Source organism: Trachurus japonicus, chromosome 5 (assembly GCF_045865225.1).
Source record: "Trachurus japonicus isolate A0001 chromosome 5, Traja_1.0".
Lineage (NCBI taxonomy): Eukaryota > Metazoa > Chordata > Actinopteri > Carangiformes > Carangidae > Trachurus > Trachurus japonicus.
This window is the reverse complement of record NC_140911.1, coordinates 31,507,617-31,523,497: the sequence shown is the minus strand read 5'-3', so window position 1 is coordinate 31,523,497 and position 15,881 is coordinate 31,507,617. Positions and strand designations below refer to the sequence as shown.

General features: G+C 41.2%; 2 protein-coding genes across 5 annotated transcripts in view; both read left to right on the top strand.

Moving 5' to 3' along the window:
• Positions 1-7,862, top strand: part of foxj3 (forkhead box J3) — a 74,999-nt gene extending 67,137 nt beyond the window's left edge. For 2 of the 4 annotated variants that reach the window (XM_085777472.1, XM_085777473.1), the window contains exons 8-12: positions 102-593; positions 1,242-1,343; positions 1,930-2,121; positions 3,192-3,290; positions 3,429-7,862. In XM_085777472.1, coding sequence (XP_085633598.1) covers positions 102-593; positions 1,242-1,343; positions 1,930-2,121; positions 3,192-3,290; positions 3,429-3,541 — 998 coding nt within the window. In that variant the 3' untranslated portion in view covers positions 3,542-7,862. The remainder of the gene's footprint in view (positions 1-101; positions 594-1,241; positions 1,344-1,929; positions 2,122-3,191; positions 3,291-3,428) is intronic. The other 2 variants (XR_015035877.1, XM_085777474.1) reach the window with 2 other exon arrangements.
• Positions 7,863-8,532: 670 nt separating this feature from the next.
• LOC146987951 (uncharacterized) lies at positions 8,533-12,553 on the top strand. The gene is made up of 4 exons (XM_085778095.1): positions 8,533-8,679; positions 9,655-10,626; positions 10,865-10,973; positions 11,110-12,553. The coding sequence occupies exons 1-3, from the start codon at positions 8,589-8,591 to the stop codon at positions 10,939-10,941; spliced, it is 1,140 nt and encodes a 379-aa protein (XP_085634221.1). The 5' UTR covers positions 8,533-8,588; the 3' UTR covers positions 10,942-10,973; positions 11,110-12,553.
• Positions 12,554-15,881: the final 3,328 nt, after the last annotated feature.

Sequence of the window (15,881 nt, the reverse complement as noted above, 5' to 3'; positions counted from 1 at the left end):
TGATTAGTTGCAGCACTAAATGAATCAGTTATTGCATTCTTCTGTCAGTCATTTGTTTCAGAAGTCTCATGTCTGTGTGTTGTGTGTGTTTTGTGTCCCAGGTCTCATGGGCATCCCGTCAGACTCCTCCCAGCAGACCCACACCTCCTGCTCCTACCAACACTCCCCCAGTGGCACCATCAGTACACAGAACAGCCTGTCCAACAACCAACCCAACAACCACCCCAACAGCCACTCGGCCAACAGCGGCCAGCTGCCCCTGTCCCATCCGGCCCAGGCCCACCCGGGCCACGGCTCGCCCCACGCGCCGCACCTCCCGCAGCACGCCGGCGCCCACAACCAACACAACCAACACACCCAGCACAGCCAACACAGTCAGCACCAACAGCACTCCCAGCACCCACAGCACGCTGCACACTCCCAGCACGGGCAGCACCCATCGCAGCATCCGTCCCACGGCCAGCACCCACAGCAGCACACGCCACACCCCTCCCAGCACACGCAACACAGCCAGCACACGGCTCAGCACCCACAGCACCAGAGCCTCTCCCACCAGCCCCATCCTACCCAGCAACAGATGGCCTGCAACACAGGTAAGACCCCTCTGCCCGCCGTCGTCTTCCTCTCAACCAGCCTCACCGTGCCTTGTTTTCCCCCTCCATCCTGTTCATCACACACACACACACACACACACACACATATACACACACACACACAAGAGCAAAGACAACACATTTACAGCTGAATTTGGTTCAGTGTCAGTCCCCATTATTCAGCCATAAAGCATTTACAAAATTGTTTTAGGTGCAAAACTGTAAATCATCAACTGATTTATCATCTTTTGCTGTTGTGAGAACAAAGCAATGCTGCATCCAGCCACTTTGGCAGCGTTTACAGAGTCGACTGGCTCCTCCTAGTGGCCTCAACACAGAACTGAAGTGTTTAAGAGCCTGATAAACCGTTTTTATTTGGTTTAACGCTCTCATTCATTCAGCACTTCAAGATTGCCCGCGTGGCTATAAAGATGTGACTACAATGAGAATGCATCTTCTGGCCTTATTACCTAATCCACAGGAACTATTACAGGAGCAATTATTGTGTATTTGTCCATAAATTATGTAACGAGATCTAAAGCTGGAATTGTCCCGGGAGTGAACTTGGTATTGGAGCCAAAACCATCTGTACACCTCATATCTCCTACCCTGTAATGTTACAGAGAGTCTGCTATGTGTGTGTTGCAGGTTTACTGTCTGACTGGTACCCAAATCTGGATGCACTGAAAGAAAGCTGTCGTATTGCTAGCAGCTATAACTGGGCTGATGTCGACCTTTCACCTTTCCAAGGTGCGGATTGGACACAATTAAACAGACCATCACTCCATATACAAATCTTAAATAGTGAACTTGTATGTAATTCCTATGTTTTAGGTAATGATATATTTAAGGTTATAGTTTTCTGTGTTAGATTTACCTCCTGTATACTCACATATGATCTGAAGAAACAAACATTTCAAGCCAGGAGCTGATAGCACAGTGCTGCCCTAGCGTTTGATTGAGTGCTGAAGTGTTGACACTGTGGAGTTGATTATGAGTTTAATTAAACTGAGCTCTTCAATTAAATAACACTGCCTTCAAGTTTAATTACCAAAACACCAAGCTCAGCAGGTCAGTTTATCCAATTATAGTCTAGGATTGCAAGGTAGGATGTTTTTTAAATATCATCCGCTGAAGGTTACTGACATAATGAATATAAATTGCAACTAACTTTTTGGTTCATGTTGGTAAATGAATTTCTCATTTGCTAAATTTACGTCCTCTGGACAGTCAGCTGGCGCAGTTTCATACATTTCATTGTCACAGAGGCATTTGAGTGCAGACAGATGCCCCCGATGGTTGTGTGTTGTAAAAGTGTGCGCTTTATGTTTCCAAGGGTTGAGAGAGAGTATGAGACAAGCGGAGTTGAACAATTGGTCCCTGGAACCCACCCAGATAGCAGACCTCTGCTCGTCCATCAACCAGTTTTTTGCCCGCACCGGTGTAATCCAGCCACAGGGGGCAGTGCAGCCCCCTGTCTGCCATGGCTCCATGCACACCAACAAACCAAGCCAGCACCTCAACACAGGTTTGTCAGACTGACCCAGATTCATCACTCATCTGTTTTGATCAGTGTGAAACATGTGGGTTCACCTGTGTGTAGGTTGGACTTCCGGACTAGATCCACTGAGGTTGTATTTAAACTGATGTTCATATTGTCAAATAGAGACGGCAGCTTTATCTTTACCTGTGGTTTGAGAGAAATAACCATGTCTTTGAAGACTTTTTTAAATTTCTTATTCGCCACTCTTATTGTTTTTTCTTCAAAAGAACTCAAATTGTGCAGTAAATGTACCTGTAAAACATGTGCTGCAGTGTGACTTCAGGGCCGAAGCAGAAGCACGGGTTTATTTGTTGGTTTTAACATTGTTACTGATCAGAGTTCAAAAAGTCTGCAAAAATAAAAACACCAGCTCATTGTCCGACTTATCTCACTTCCGTTTTTTCTGGAAGTGCTAACAGTCTTGTTGCGTGCTATGAGCTCTGCTTGACTTGTGTTTCTAACCTTTTTTGACTAATTGCGTACAGCATCCACTTGTAATCTATCATCCCTGCTCCTCTGCTATTCATGGCCAGTGGTTTATTTTCCTTGATATATCTGAATAATGTTGAAGCTGTAGACGTATGACTATCCAAAAATTCAGAAGAAGGAAACAATGGCGAAAGAGGAAAGTCTGTAAAGATGGGAGCTGTTTTTGTAGCAGAATTTTTCCGCTCTCCAAATATCGTGGGTGTCCTGATTCACAGGTTGAAATACACCACAGACAAAATGTGATGTGACTTTTTATATTACTCACAAACTCCTACATTTGAAAGGTATGAAGATAGCTTTAGTAATTCAACAATACAGCGCATCAGTCCAGTTTTATCCACTCACCGTCGGCAGCCAGAATATAAATGAAAGCCAAGAGTTTGACTTCTCACCTGTTGGTTCAGACTGTATCTATAAAGAATTCTCAGGTCCTTTTTAACGGTGCGCAGAAATTTACTCTCCATGCCTCCCACTGAAAGTTCATCATTTTTAGCTGCATCAACTGCATTTCATCTGAACAAGTTGTGTTTTATTGGAGGTTTACAGTTTTGCTTTGTTTCTCCCAGGAAATCTCTACATGGATTCCAGACAGAGCATGTCCATGATGGGTCCTCCAGGGTATCCACACATGCCCCCCATGAGCAGTGCAGGACCCACTATGACAGGTGACACGGAGCAGAGGAAAAACACCAACGCTCACAGACATTTTATACACAAACCAGCCAGAACTTGAGTCTTTCGGGCGTCGCCCGGGGACACGGTGAGGTCCATCTGACGCTTCCTCTGCTCTCTGTTTTCTCCAGGACATCATGCACAGATGAACCAGCAGCACATGATACCCACCAGAAACTTCCAGATGCATCGCATGCCAGCCGACGACATCCAGGACGACTTTGATTGGGACTCCATTGTCTAGCCCACCCTAGACCTCCTTTTTTTTTTGCAAACATAAGGGAGCGAGGAGAGGAGGTGGAAGCCAGAGGAAGCCAGGCTGAGCTGAAAAAGGCCACAGGAGGAGGAGGTGAAGGAGGCCACTGTGGGTGGGATGCAGAAGAACAGTTGATCCACTTTGGGAGAAAGACAAGACTTCAGAGTCCTGACATTTTTACAAAAGCAAAACATAAATAGAAAATGTTACTTTGAAGACAATCATATTTAGTCGGACATGTTAAAGTGATTGCTTACGTACTTGTCTAGAGACAAGTAGAACACATTCACGTCTAAACCACATGCTCCTCAGCTCCTCAGCCAGCCCTCTCCCCGTCCCTAGCCAGCTGCCTTCCAAAGTCTGAACCCCTCCCCGCCCCCCAGCCCCCCGCCCCCACCCCAGACCCCCTGCTCCGTAACTGTTATGTGATTCGAGCGATGTGTTCAGCTTGTAATTCTTCTCGTGTTGACATTGGCCTCAGCTGTCTCTTGGATGAGTTTATCTCTCTTTTTTAAAAGCGATATTTTCTTTTCTTTTTCTTTTCTTAAGTTTTTTTTTTTTGCTTTTAAGAAACACAGGGCGTCTCTGTGAGTAATGTGATGGTGCTCGTTGGTGAGAAAGTGGGCCCCACTGTGGCTGAACTGGTGGTAAAAGTTAGGTTTACAATAACTAAGGTTTTGAACAGGGTGTTAAAATGTTTAAAGCTCGATATTAAAAACAAACCAAGGTGAGACAGAAAGGACCGTGATCTGTGTTCAAAGCCAAGCAGGGTGATCGGACCCACTGCAGCAGGCTCGTTATGGGAGTAAAAGTTTGTTTTTCACAGTTCTGTCTCAAGCACTTCAAGATGAGTGAATATGGTTAGTGTGAGTAAATGGTGATAGCAGGGAAGTCAGACATTTTTGGTCTTTTTAAAAATTCATTCAGCCCAAAGTAACCTGAGGGTCAGGTTCTCTGTGTGCATCGTGTGTTCGCTCCACCAGTCAGAAGCCGTCATAACATTGATGACTTTTAACGGTAACGTTAATCAGTTTTACATGAGTAGCCTATTGATCATTAAACAAGCCTTCCGTTGGAATTAAATTGAGTCTGGTCTGCTCATTGGCAAGGTGATATTTTTAGCTTATTGCCAGTGTGTCAGTATCGGCCGACGTGTCAAACTGATGAGTAAAAACAAACTGCATAACATGTTTGTCATTTCAAGACTGTTTCCATTCCACTCTTTATCGACCGCAGAGAGTTCCCATGTACATTTTTAAACAGTAGAATCTCCTGTCCAGCAAATATCATGAAATCCTGAAATGAAAACTAAATTGTTTGTTGGCAGACATCATGATATCAGTCCCATTTTGTATACTGTAAAACATCAGCATTGGTTGGCAAGACAGTTTTATAAAAATAATGGCATTTAACAGTTCAGATCAGTGCAGTTATATACTGTATGTATATATAATTAGTGAACTTCAGGGTGCCGCTGGGTGGATGAATCAAGCTAAACTTAGCCTCCTCAGGCTTTAGCTCTGACATGGTATCATATACCATATTAAAATGACACCAACAATAAAGATCATGGCTGCCTCACTGACTCTAAACTGTTCTATTAGAAATGAAAAACAACTCATAAAGAAGGCTGATACCAGGTTCTGTGAAAGCCTTTGATTGATTAATGATCAGTAGGATATTCATCGGGCAGAGGGCAAACGAGCATGACTTGTATGGTAAGCTTCTTTGATCTGTAAAACGAGTTGCATCCAAAGTCACCTACTGTACTGTATCACAATGAGGTTTTGATGCTGCCCCGAGTGTTTTTTGTCACTTCAGACATCAATGTTTTGTTGTGATAGATACCGTAAAATGTTGCTATTATACAATCATGATGGAATGAGAAATGTGACTCATACAGTACATTACAGAGTGGATGTGTGTTTTTGTGCGCGTGGATGTGTGTGTTGCTTGAACATATGGTCTGTGCGTGTCTTTCGGTTTTTTTATTGTAATTTTTAGGGTTATGGTCGATTGCTGTAATCATCTCTATACTATCTATGAGCACAAAAGCAGATGCACACAGTGATTTGGAGACTAGATTTGAGATTTAGTGATTCTTTTTTGTGAGGAAGGGTTTCTCAAACACAGAACAGGGAGATCAGTGGTTTCAGGAAACCTGTTCTCTGTAACAAGTGACTCCTCAATCAGCCCGGAGCTGAGCTTTAGAGACACTATGTTTAAGAAAAAAGAAAAAGAAAGGAAAAATAGCTCTTTGCACACTTTCCCTTTTTGTTTTTTTAAGATGCAAAGCACCTCCTTCTTCTAACAAGCTATTCACTCATATTCATTCATTCAGTCACAGTGAGACTGTCTGACACCTAGTGGCAGTTATGAGGCATTGCTTACATTAGATAATGAAAAGGATCATTTCTCTTCTCTCCATCGACTAAACTGTGTTTGGTGCTTTGCATCTGTGACACTGTGTGTCTTTGTAGTTTTAAGAAATACACTTATTTGTTTTCTTGCCTGGGGTTGGAGAAGATTGACACCACTCACATCTGTACAGTAGATATGGAGCTACAGTGAGCTTACCAGTAGCTACGCCTAGGATCTTCTAGATTGATGCTAAGCTAACTGTACTACTGTATAGACACACTTGGTATCAATGCTCTCTGCTAATTGAGCAAGAAAGCAAATAACAAAACTTGAGGCAATTTATCTATGGAGTCCTGTAATGACCGTAGTGTTAATTTCATATTGGGATGACAATCATGGATTCTTTTTTATGATATTGCATAATTTGTTTTTGTCTTTGTTATTGTGAGAAAAGGCACTTTCAAGTCTCACGATTGTTTTATTGGATATTATAGAACCATACTTTTGAACACATAGGTTTTTTTGAAACCAGAACCAGCCCAGTTTTATACTGTTTATCTTCTGTTGAACAAGCAGATGAAGTCAAGTTCTCCTTTTTCAACTGATGATACTGCCGTTCATTTATGTTTTAATTTGCTTTCCTTTTTTTTTTTTTTTGATTGACCTGCCAATCCTACCTGCTCACTCCTGCTTCTTTCTTGCTTTGTTTTTCGTCTCTTTGTGTATCAGCTGTCCACTCCGTGTGGTACGTTCCCTCGCCTCTGGATCTCAACTGTGTTTCTTGTTCAACTGCCAGAATTTCATAATTAGAGCTCAGACATGATGATACTTAGTCAGTTGAGTGACCCAAATCATGACTCTCTGAGGTGAGTGTGGGCCAAAGGACTGCAACTGAAGACAGCAGTGAAAAAGAGCCATCCGTGTGCGTTTCATTAGGACTCTATGGACCTGACACAGTGAACATCCTGTAAGTCCTGGGTTGACGTGAGGGTGAAGTGTGGTGCAGCTCTTCCAGGTGAAGAGTTGACACACGTCAGCCCGGGAAATCAAAAGAATTGAGCAAATGGATGTGGATTAAAGGGGAAAAGGTGAAGACAATGACTGGATCACAATTGCAATTTTACATAAGTCTGTATGTGTGTGCGTGTGTGTGTGTGTGTTTGCTTGTGTGAGTTTAAGTTTTTTGTTTTGTTTTTTTTTTCTTTTCTTTCTTTCTTTCTTTTTTTTTTTTTCAAAAGACGATTTCAGTTTTTAAATACCGCTGGACATGTACCTGCCAGAGAGATTATTATTATTGGGAAAAAAGATGAAAAGATTAAAAAAAGCCTTGTTACAATATGGGAGAGAACTGCCAACAAGTACTGCTGATTGGGGCCTGTTTTATTCAGTGCTGGTGTGTTGTTGTGCTTGTACATATATGTCTTTTCAATCATCCCTTTTTTCCTCTTGGGGGTGGGGTATCAAGGCAGGGGGTGGGTGTTATTCACAAAAGAGAGGAGAGAAAAGAATAGAGTATTTTGCTATTGTCCAATCAGAGGGTGACAGTATGTATATATATCTATATTGTATATATGTGATGAAAATGCGTTGGCTTTTTGTGTGACACTACCTTTTACCTGTACTATGGTTCTACATTCAGTGTTTCAGTGTTGATAATATATATTTGGTTTGTGTTTTATTTTTGTTTTTTTGTTCTTTTTTTTTGTTTTGTTTTTTTAATTTTGTCTTTGTCATTTCTTGTATTTTTTTTCTCCTATTTGTCCTTTTTGTTTATTGCACGGTTTATTACTTTTGTTGTCCAATGAGGTGACACAGCTACTCTTTGTATTCGTTTAGTGCTGTAAAATAACTCAAGTGTTATTAGAATTGTCGATACCACCGCCCACCCCACCCCCTTCCCCAATATGCATGAATGGCACTTAAGGAAATAAAATATGGTAACTTCACTGTGGAATAATGTGCTGCTTGAGCTTTTTTCCTGAAAACTTTCAGTCCCGCCAACATAATCGGCAGATGTAGCGGCTGTAGTATAACAGGAACTCCATGACAGTTTTCATTTCAAGTAAAAGAATTAGTTCTTTATGAATTAAAATGTCACCAACACAACTCCACACTCTTTACTGCTTTAATGCAGTCAACATGAAAGAATGAAGTAGTGTAGATGAGAACCTGGAGTCAAATGATAAGTAAATTTTAGTGAAAATACCGTTAAATTCTTTTTAAAATAAACATTTTTATTGATAAACTCCCTGTCAAGCCCTCATTTTTAAAAGGATTCTTGGATAAATGTAGGATTAACATACAATGACGGCTAAATTAATAATGTAGAATGAAATGAATGAAAGCAATATAAAAAAAATTCTATGTAGAATATGTTGTTTAGTTTCATGAACATTGATACAAGTATGATTCATCAGTGATATAGGAAAGTTGGTGTGCAGTCTGATTCAGGAGCTCCATGTGATTATTCTCCTCACCCACCCGACCCTCCAAGCAGCCTCCCAATCCTCCCATATGGTGTGACACTTCATAAAATGTGTCACATTACACGTGTGCTTCACCCCTGCAGGATAGACTGGTGCCTCTGCCTGACAGTAGAGACGTCAGTCCAGTCGCAGCGGAGCAGTTGGACCACCTGGAAGTTACTTGTCTCTAAAGAAAGGACTGGGACAACATGGACGTGGTGTTCAAAGCCTCCTCTCTGCTGCTGCTGCTGCTGCTGACACTGAGCCTGAATGTTCACCTGAACTCATCAGGACCAATACGTAAGCCATGTGTTTCCTCTCAGCTCTTCTAATATGCTCAGGTTTACTTCACTGCGTGCAGTTATAATTTTCTAAGCATTTTTATTCATATTTTTAATCAAATTTCACCAGTAATTTAACAGACTGTTGGAATGAGTAAGTATTTAACATGTATTCATTCATTAACAAACATGAGTATTTGTTGATTATGTGATTATGTGAATGTTAGAATACACTGGATATACTAATTCAGATGTACATAAACATATTGTTTGATAATATAAGACTGTGTTTGATGTTCACTAACAGAACATAGGAGGGGTGGGAAAAGCAAATACTGGTTTAAATATTTGCCTTTAGCTATGAATAATAATAAAAAAGTATGCATTTATTTGGATACTGTCCTCAGTCAGCACCATATATAGAGGACAAAAATCTCTGTGTCTGTTTAACAACCAAACGTATCTCCAAGTGCTTTCATGGCCTTTTCAATGGCACACCTGCTCCTGTTAGCAATAGCATATTGCCACGTGAGGCATTTGAACTAAACTTGGATCACTACACACCCTCCATGTTTGTATCAGATCACTGGTGGTGTCCCTAACTGTTACATAAGGCTCCTACAGTCAGCCATCATTAAACTGAACACCATTTATTTTCTACACTTACTTTATGGAAATGAGGCTCCACTGTTGCAAAACCCCAAACCCTTTCCAATGACCAGCAGGTCAGCTGTCTTAACTTTAAAAGTCAAATGGCACAATGGAAAGAGAAATTTGAGTCATGATATTACACAGGTTTAGCAAAAGCAGTTTGGGCTTTGATTCTAAAAGTCATTTATTTTCATATATTTAGAATCTGTACACTTTATCAATTAGGATAAGTGATGAAGTTCAGACAGATGTAAGGCTTCCTTTGTTAATGACCTTTGAGAACACAGCAATACTGTTGATAAACTGAAAACCAGTTCAAGTGTCTGCGTAACTTCCATTGCAGCTGCCAGAGTTGTTCGCTGCTGTGATGTTGCAGAGGAACCAGGTCCAGGTCCAGCTGAAGAAGCACCAATTCCAGTCATTCCTGTAGAGACCTCCGAGGATGGACCACCTGAAGAAGACGTGGAGGAGGAAACAGCTGTTGTGGAAAATGCACCCCCAGACCAGGATGATTCACTGAATCCAGATCCAGCAGATGCAATCCCCATTGATCCTGTAGAGGCTGTAGAAGATGAAGCTTCAGAAGAAGTTGCTCCAGAAGACACGCAACTGATAATCCCTGATGACGATGCTGTAGAAGAACCTCTTGATGGTGCGCCGGAGGAAGAGACATCTGATGTCCTTGTTCCTTCTGAGATTGAAGAGCTTCATCAAGAGGAACCTGTTGAAGTGGAAATAGCTCCAGTGGAGCCTGCAGAAGAACAGGAACATGTAGAAGAAGCAGATATCCCAATAATCCTGCTGGACACTCTTACTGATGAGGAACCTGAGGAGGAATCTGTCATCCTTCCAGAGGAAAGTGATGAAGAGGACCCTGATGCCATTGAAGAACATCTGGCCAGTTCACCAGATGAGGAAGAATTTGTTCCTGTAGAGCAGGGGGCAGTAGAGGAAGAGATAACAAGTGAGGAACCAGTCCCAGATGACCTGGTCCTCATAATTCCCCTGGAGGACCAAGTGGAGGAGGCTCCAGAGGAGGAGACAGAAGATCTTCTTCTAGAGGAACCAGAGGATATAATTCCTCAGGAGAGTGAACTAGTTGAGGGTCTTCCAGAGATACTCATTGTAGCTGCCACCGAGACCCCATCTGAGTCCAACGCCACAGAGATGGAATCAGATCCAGCTGAGGAAGTCCCAGTAGCTGCAACAGAGACTGTAACTGAAGCCCCAGCTGAACGTTTCACAGACCCTGCACCAACTGTCGCTGACGCACAAGAAGAGGACCTTAAAGCTGCGGTCACACTCACAGCAGAGGGTAAGAATCCAGTGCTGGGCTTTTCTTTTTCTTTTTCTTTTTTTTGAATATTGGTTTTTAATTTGTCTGAAAAGTTGCACTTTTCTTATGAAAAACATTCCAGGACACAATTATCATTAATCATAATCAAAATTCCAAAAAAAAGGTGGGAAAAATCCTGGAGGGAAATACAGTGTTGTAACATGTTGGTGTTCACAGTCAAGTGTTGATTTCACTAATGACAATTTTGGTTTCTCAGCTCTGGTGAACAGAGGAGCAGCGCTCGAAGCAGGACTCTTCACACTGATGCTTTTCATCACTATCGGATTTGTTTAACTACCATACCCAGGACGCTGCAGTGAATAAGTGTGAGTGCAACAGTGTCAACAAAATCTAATTTGTTTGAATGTATGATAGATAGGCTGGCGCTCAAAATCCATCCAAGTGTTTCTCTGTAACATAATTAACCTAAACTGAACTGTTCGATTCTTCCTCCTGTTTCAGGTCACTGAGGTAAAGATCGTTTGACAAATGGAGCTGTTTGATGATAGAGCGACTGAAGCACTGAGCTGAGCACGGTTCACTGCACTGGATCTTTGCTACAGAAAAGCCAACTCCAAACTCTGAGCTAAAGTACCACACACCAGAGGTGGAAGTCGTGTTGAGATCTTCTACCTAAGTAAAAGAAGCAAAACACTTAAACATACTCCACTACAAGTGAAGGTCTTGTATTCATGTTTATGCCCAACTAGAAAGATGGATAGAATAAAGTATAACAGTAATAGCCAGTGGCAACAACACTGCATTTATACAATTGGGTATATTTCTTATAAACAACTTAAAGTTACTGTACGTTTGATTTCTGTATTTCTCAGCCAAATACAGTGTTCATCTAGGTCAAGGTCTCCTTCTTCAAAAAGCAACCAAAAGTTTACATCCATATTTGTCCTTAGCAGCAATCATCATTTTTCACTACCTCCACATTTCTACTGAGTCTAACCCAACCATTCAAAATGAGAGATTTACTTTTTTTTTTTTTAATGCTCCACTGCTCTATACTAGTGGCCAAAATCTCAGCAGGTATAATCTATAACACAGTAGGTACAGGTGTCAGTGGTGTAACAAATACAGTATTTCCCTCTGAAATGTGGTGGAGTAGAACTGTATATCAAAGCACTTGACTTCTACACTGTATCCTGACCTAATGTAAACTGTGGGGTGGCTATTATAAGACAATTATTGGCTACTTGAGAAGGTGATAACATTTTAGAATAGTATAGCAGTGGTTTTTGAGGAATGTGAGCATGTGACCAACCTTATACAACGAGGTTGTCATGCTCCAGAAACTGTGATGTGTAAACATGTTTGTGATTCATTTGAGTGATCTTGTTTTCATTTTGACATTTATTATTTAAGGATGATGATATTCTTGATGCACATGTGACTTCACCTGCTTGGCCTTTGCGATCGCTGACTTGCCGGTCACTAAAGTCATGGCCAGTGCAGGTATGGTGAATATTTTATTTATGGCTTGGGGGGTTGTTTAAATATTGTTCAGCCTTAAATCACAACATGCCCTTCATGTACAGCATATGCATTTCAATTGGCCTCATGACTCATATCACTGTCCACCTCTAACATTAAGAAGCACACACCTCCTCCACGGTGTGTCAGAGCAAGTGGGCCTATCACTTTCCCTGTTCTGTCATGCAGCAGGAGACGGAGAGCTCTCCTATCAATCACACTGACATGCTGCAGCACCAGCTATATGTTCACGGCTCATCCTGCACACGGTAAATATTTTTAGGATGGTAAGGGGCACATGATGTCCCACGTGAATTTTCTGTATCAAACCTGCACACACACTGGAGAACTGATATTTCAGCTCTTCTTGTAACTGTTGTCCACTTTGAATTGCACTTCTGTATGAAATAAATGCTGATTTTTTTCAGAGATTCCTGTAACTTTTATCCATTTTACAAACTGACAGCATGTACTTGACCCCCAAATGCTTTATAGAAGCATTAGTACTTCAAACATAAGTTTGTCTTTTATTTATTCATAAAGTCTTAATGAAATCAGAATCTCATTTTAAACACTAATTAAAGCAATTACAAACCTTATTTAATGTATTGACTAGTAAAAAATATTGATTAATGCACCAAGTTACTCTCTCTCTCTCTCTATGTATATATATATATATATATATATATACAGTATATACTATATACATACGTATAAATATATACAGTATATATATATAGTATATACATACGTATACATATAAACACACCAACAACAACACATCAATATTAGATTATTGCAGATATATCTATTTCTGTCTGTCAGTGTATGCTGGCTAACGAGAACAAGGAATTCCAGGACAGAAACGCTAAATCAGTTTTAAAGTAAATTTAGAAACAGTGACACCATAAGTTTGTCCTCACGCCACAGAACGCTGACAAGTGGATTTTTCAGAGGTATTATGTCCTGCTTAGTATGCACCTCACAGTGCTTAAAGACACCAATCTGTGCCTGTCTGTTTGTTTGTTTGTCTGTTGGTAAGCAGGATTATTGAGGGGGGGAAAAAATAAAAAATAAGATTTGAATTTGGTGTAGGAATGACGAGACACAGGCCACGGAAGAGCCCATTAACTTTTGGGGCAGAACCCCATCATTTACTATGAGTTGAATTTTTGTCCCTATAAATTATAGTGTGTGTGTGTGTGTGTGTGTGTTCTAGTCACTCTGTTATGCATCAACAGGAATGACACTTACATCTTCAAAAAGACTGGCAGCTATCTATTGTGTGTATCGTATCGTATTGTATGTCATTTACAGTAGGCTATGTGGTCAGTTTCTTTCTGAAAATCCTAATGAATCTTTATTTGACTGCGGGTACAGCATTGGATAGATGATGAGACTGTCTCCGTTTCCTGTCTAAATGTTTCTGTAATTCATCATTTACAGCGTGAAAACACTGGAGGTTGATGGAAACGCTCATCGGGGAGATGAGGAGTTACAGCTGTCAGAGGAAGCAGACGGGCCTGTGACAGCTGTCAGCCTGATGGACACGGGAAGGTCGTACAAATGGAAAACGATGCAATTACTATAGACACCCCCACCGAGTGTCCTCAGGTGCACCGAATGCCACTTCTCAGTGGTTTCTCTGCGTCCTAATGTGGCATGAAGTCACGCTCTGACAAGTTGTGACACAGATCCTTTCATAATCATTAACAGGAAGAATAGTGTTACCTGCCTCTGGATGTAACACAGCACAACTGAAACAGATACAACACCGCTTTGTTTTGTGGTTCCTCTTGTGCGGTGTATGGAGAGGAGATATCCTGCAACCACACACAAACACACACACATCAACTCACAGCTAATACTTCCTTGTCAGATGAGGTGTTTTTTTCCGACAGTTATACAGAAATGAACAACGGAGATTAAATATTTATGCGTATCAGTCATGTTCTATCTACTCCCAGCTCACAGATGTGCAGGCAGAGGCTCTGATGTGAGAACACAGCCCCGTTGGTTGTAGCACAGCAGCCTCTAGTGGCTGCAGATATCACCTGGAGGTGATGGCAGCACAGCCATGATCACCTGGCTCGCCCTTTGAGACTCAACTTAACTATTCTGGGAAGTTATAATACAGCTGAGCAGAACCTGTGTGCTGCTGGTGATTAGATGATAGAGAGCACATGTGTGTTGCACGTGCGGATGCTGGAGGAGAAGGCTTCTACTTCTATTTTCGTCTTCAGTGTTTTGTTTGAGCTTTGCCTCTTATGATTAGAGTGGTCTTGTTTTCCTGCTGTCTGTGCGTGTTGTAAACATATAGCATCTCTATCATGGCAGCTATCCTATCTTCAGTATCTAAGGCCACTGTAGGAAACGTGCAGGACTGTTTGAAGGCATTGTTTTAAATGTATGCTTTGCATCATATTATATAGCCTATACCTTTTTGTAGTAATAAGTACCAGGTATCTAATTAAAGGGATAGTTCAACATTTTGGCAAATTGGCCCATTGCCATAATCCCTATAGTCATAGCAGTAGGTCCGTTACCTTTAATTGCCGGTGCAAGCTGTTTTTAGAACGGCGGAGCAGAGCCGCGAGCTGATCAGAGCTACACAGCTACATGGAATTTCTTGGTTTCCCTCATCAAACTCATCAAATACACAATCCAACATTACTCCAAAACGCTGTGGTGGACAAGTTGTGACCTGCACATTCACCACACTATGAGATAATGACGGAACGTTACGAGACAGAGTTGTTTTAGAGGTAAATGCAGAGACTGCCTGCCAAAAAACTGGCCCCGACAGGAACACGCATCAGCAGTTTTGCATGAATTTACCTCCAAAACAACTCTGTCTCGTAACGTTCCGTCATTATCTCATAGTGTGGTGAATGTGCAGGTCACAACTCGTCCATGAGAGCATTTTAGAGTTGTTGGATTGTGTGTTTGATGAAAATCAAGAAACCAAGAAATCCCATGAGCCTCCGTAGCGTAGCTCTGAGCAGCTTGCGGCTCTGCTCCGCCGTTCTAAAAATAGCTTACACTGACAATTAAAGGTAATGAACCTACGCCTAAAACTATAGGGATTATGACAATGGGCCAATTTGCCAAAATGTTGAACTATCCCTTTAACCAAACCGGTCTATACTGTTTGACAATTAAACCCCAAACAGTTCAGATTTTCACAGTATTGAACAGTTTATCATTTTGTGAGATTTTTTTTTAAAATCTACATCATTCATCGCATAAAACACTTCCATAGGCGACTACTTAAAAGTAAAAAAAACTACTTTCATTCGCCCCACAGTGTTTTGGTGAGTTGTGATACAAGATTAGATAAATCATAGTAAAAACTCCTTATTGCTTATATCCACATCCATGTGACTTTTATTTCAAAGGGACAGCCAAAGCATTTTAAAAGTATCAACTCTGAACACTTGAATCAGGACAGACTGACTGTGTACAATTTACACTAAATAAACTTCAGCTAGGCTACTTAAAAAGTTATACTGTTGTGGAATATCATCTTTGATCTACCTCTCATTTACTTTGAAATCACATCAATTATTTATGTCAGGTTCCCTCTGAATCAGCTGTGCAAAAACATTTTTTTTTTTTTAATTGATTTTTGAAGTTGGAAATAATTTGCCACCACTTCTCAGCATTCAGCTCGAATCAGTGTGCTTGTATTGAGTTCTTCTGGCCTATTCAGGGATGCACAGATGGGCCCAGCCCACAGGCCCATTATGCTC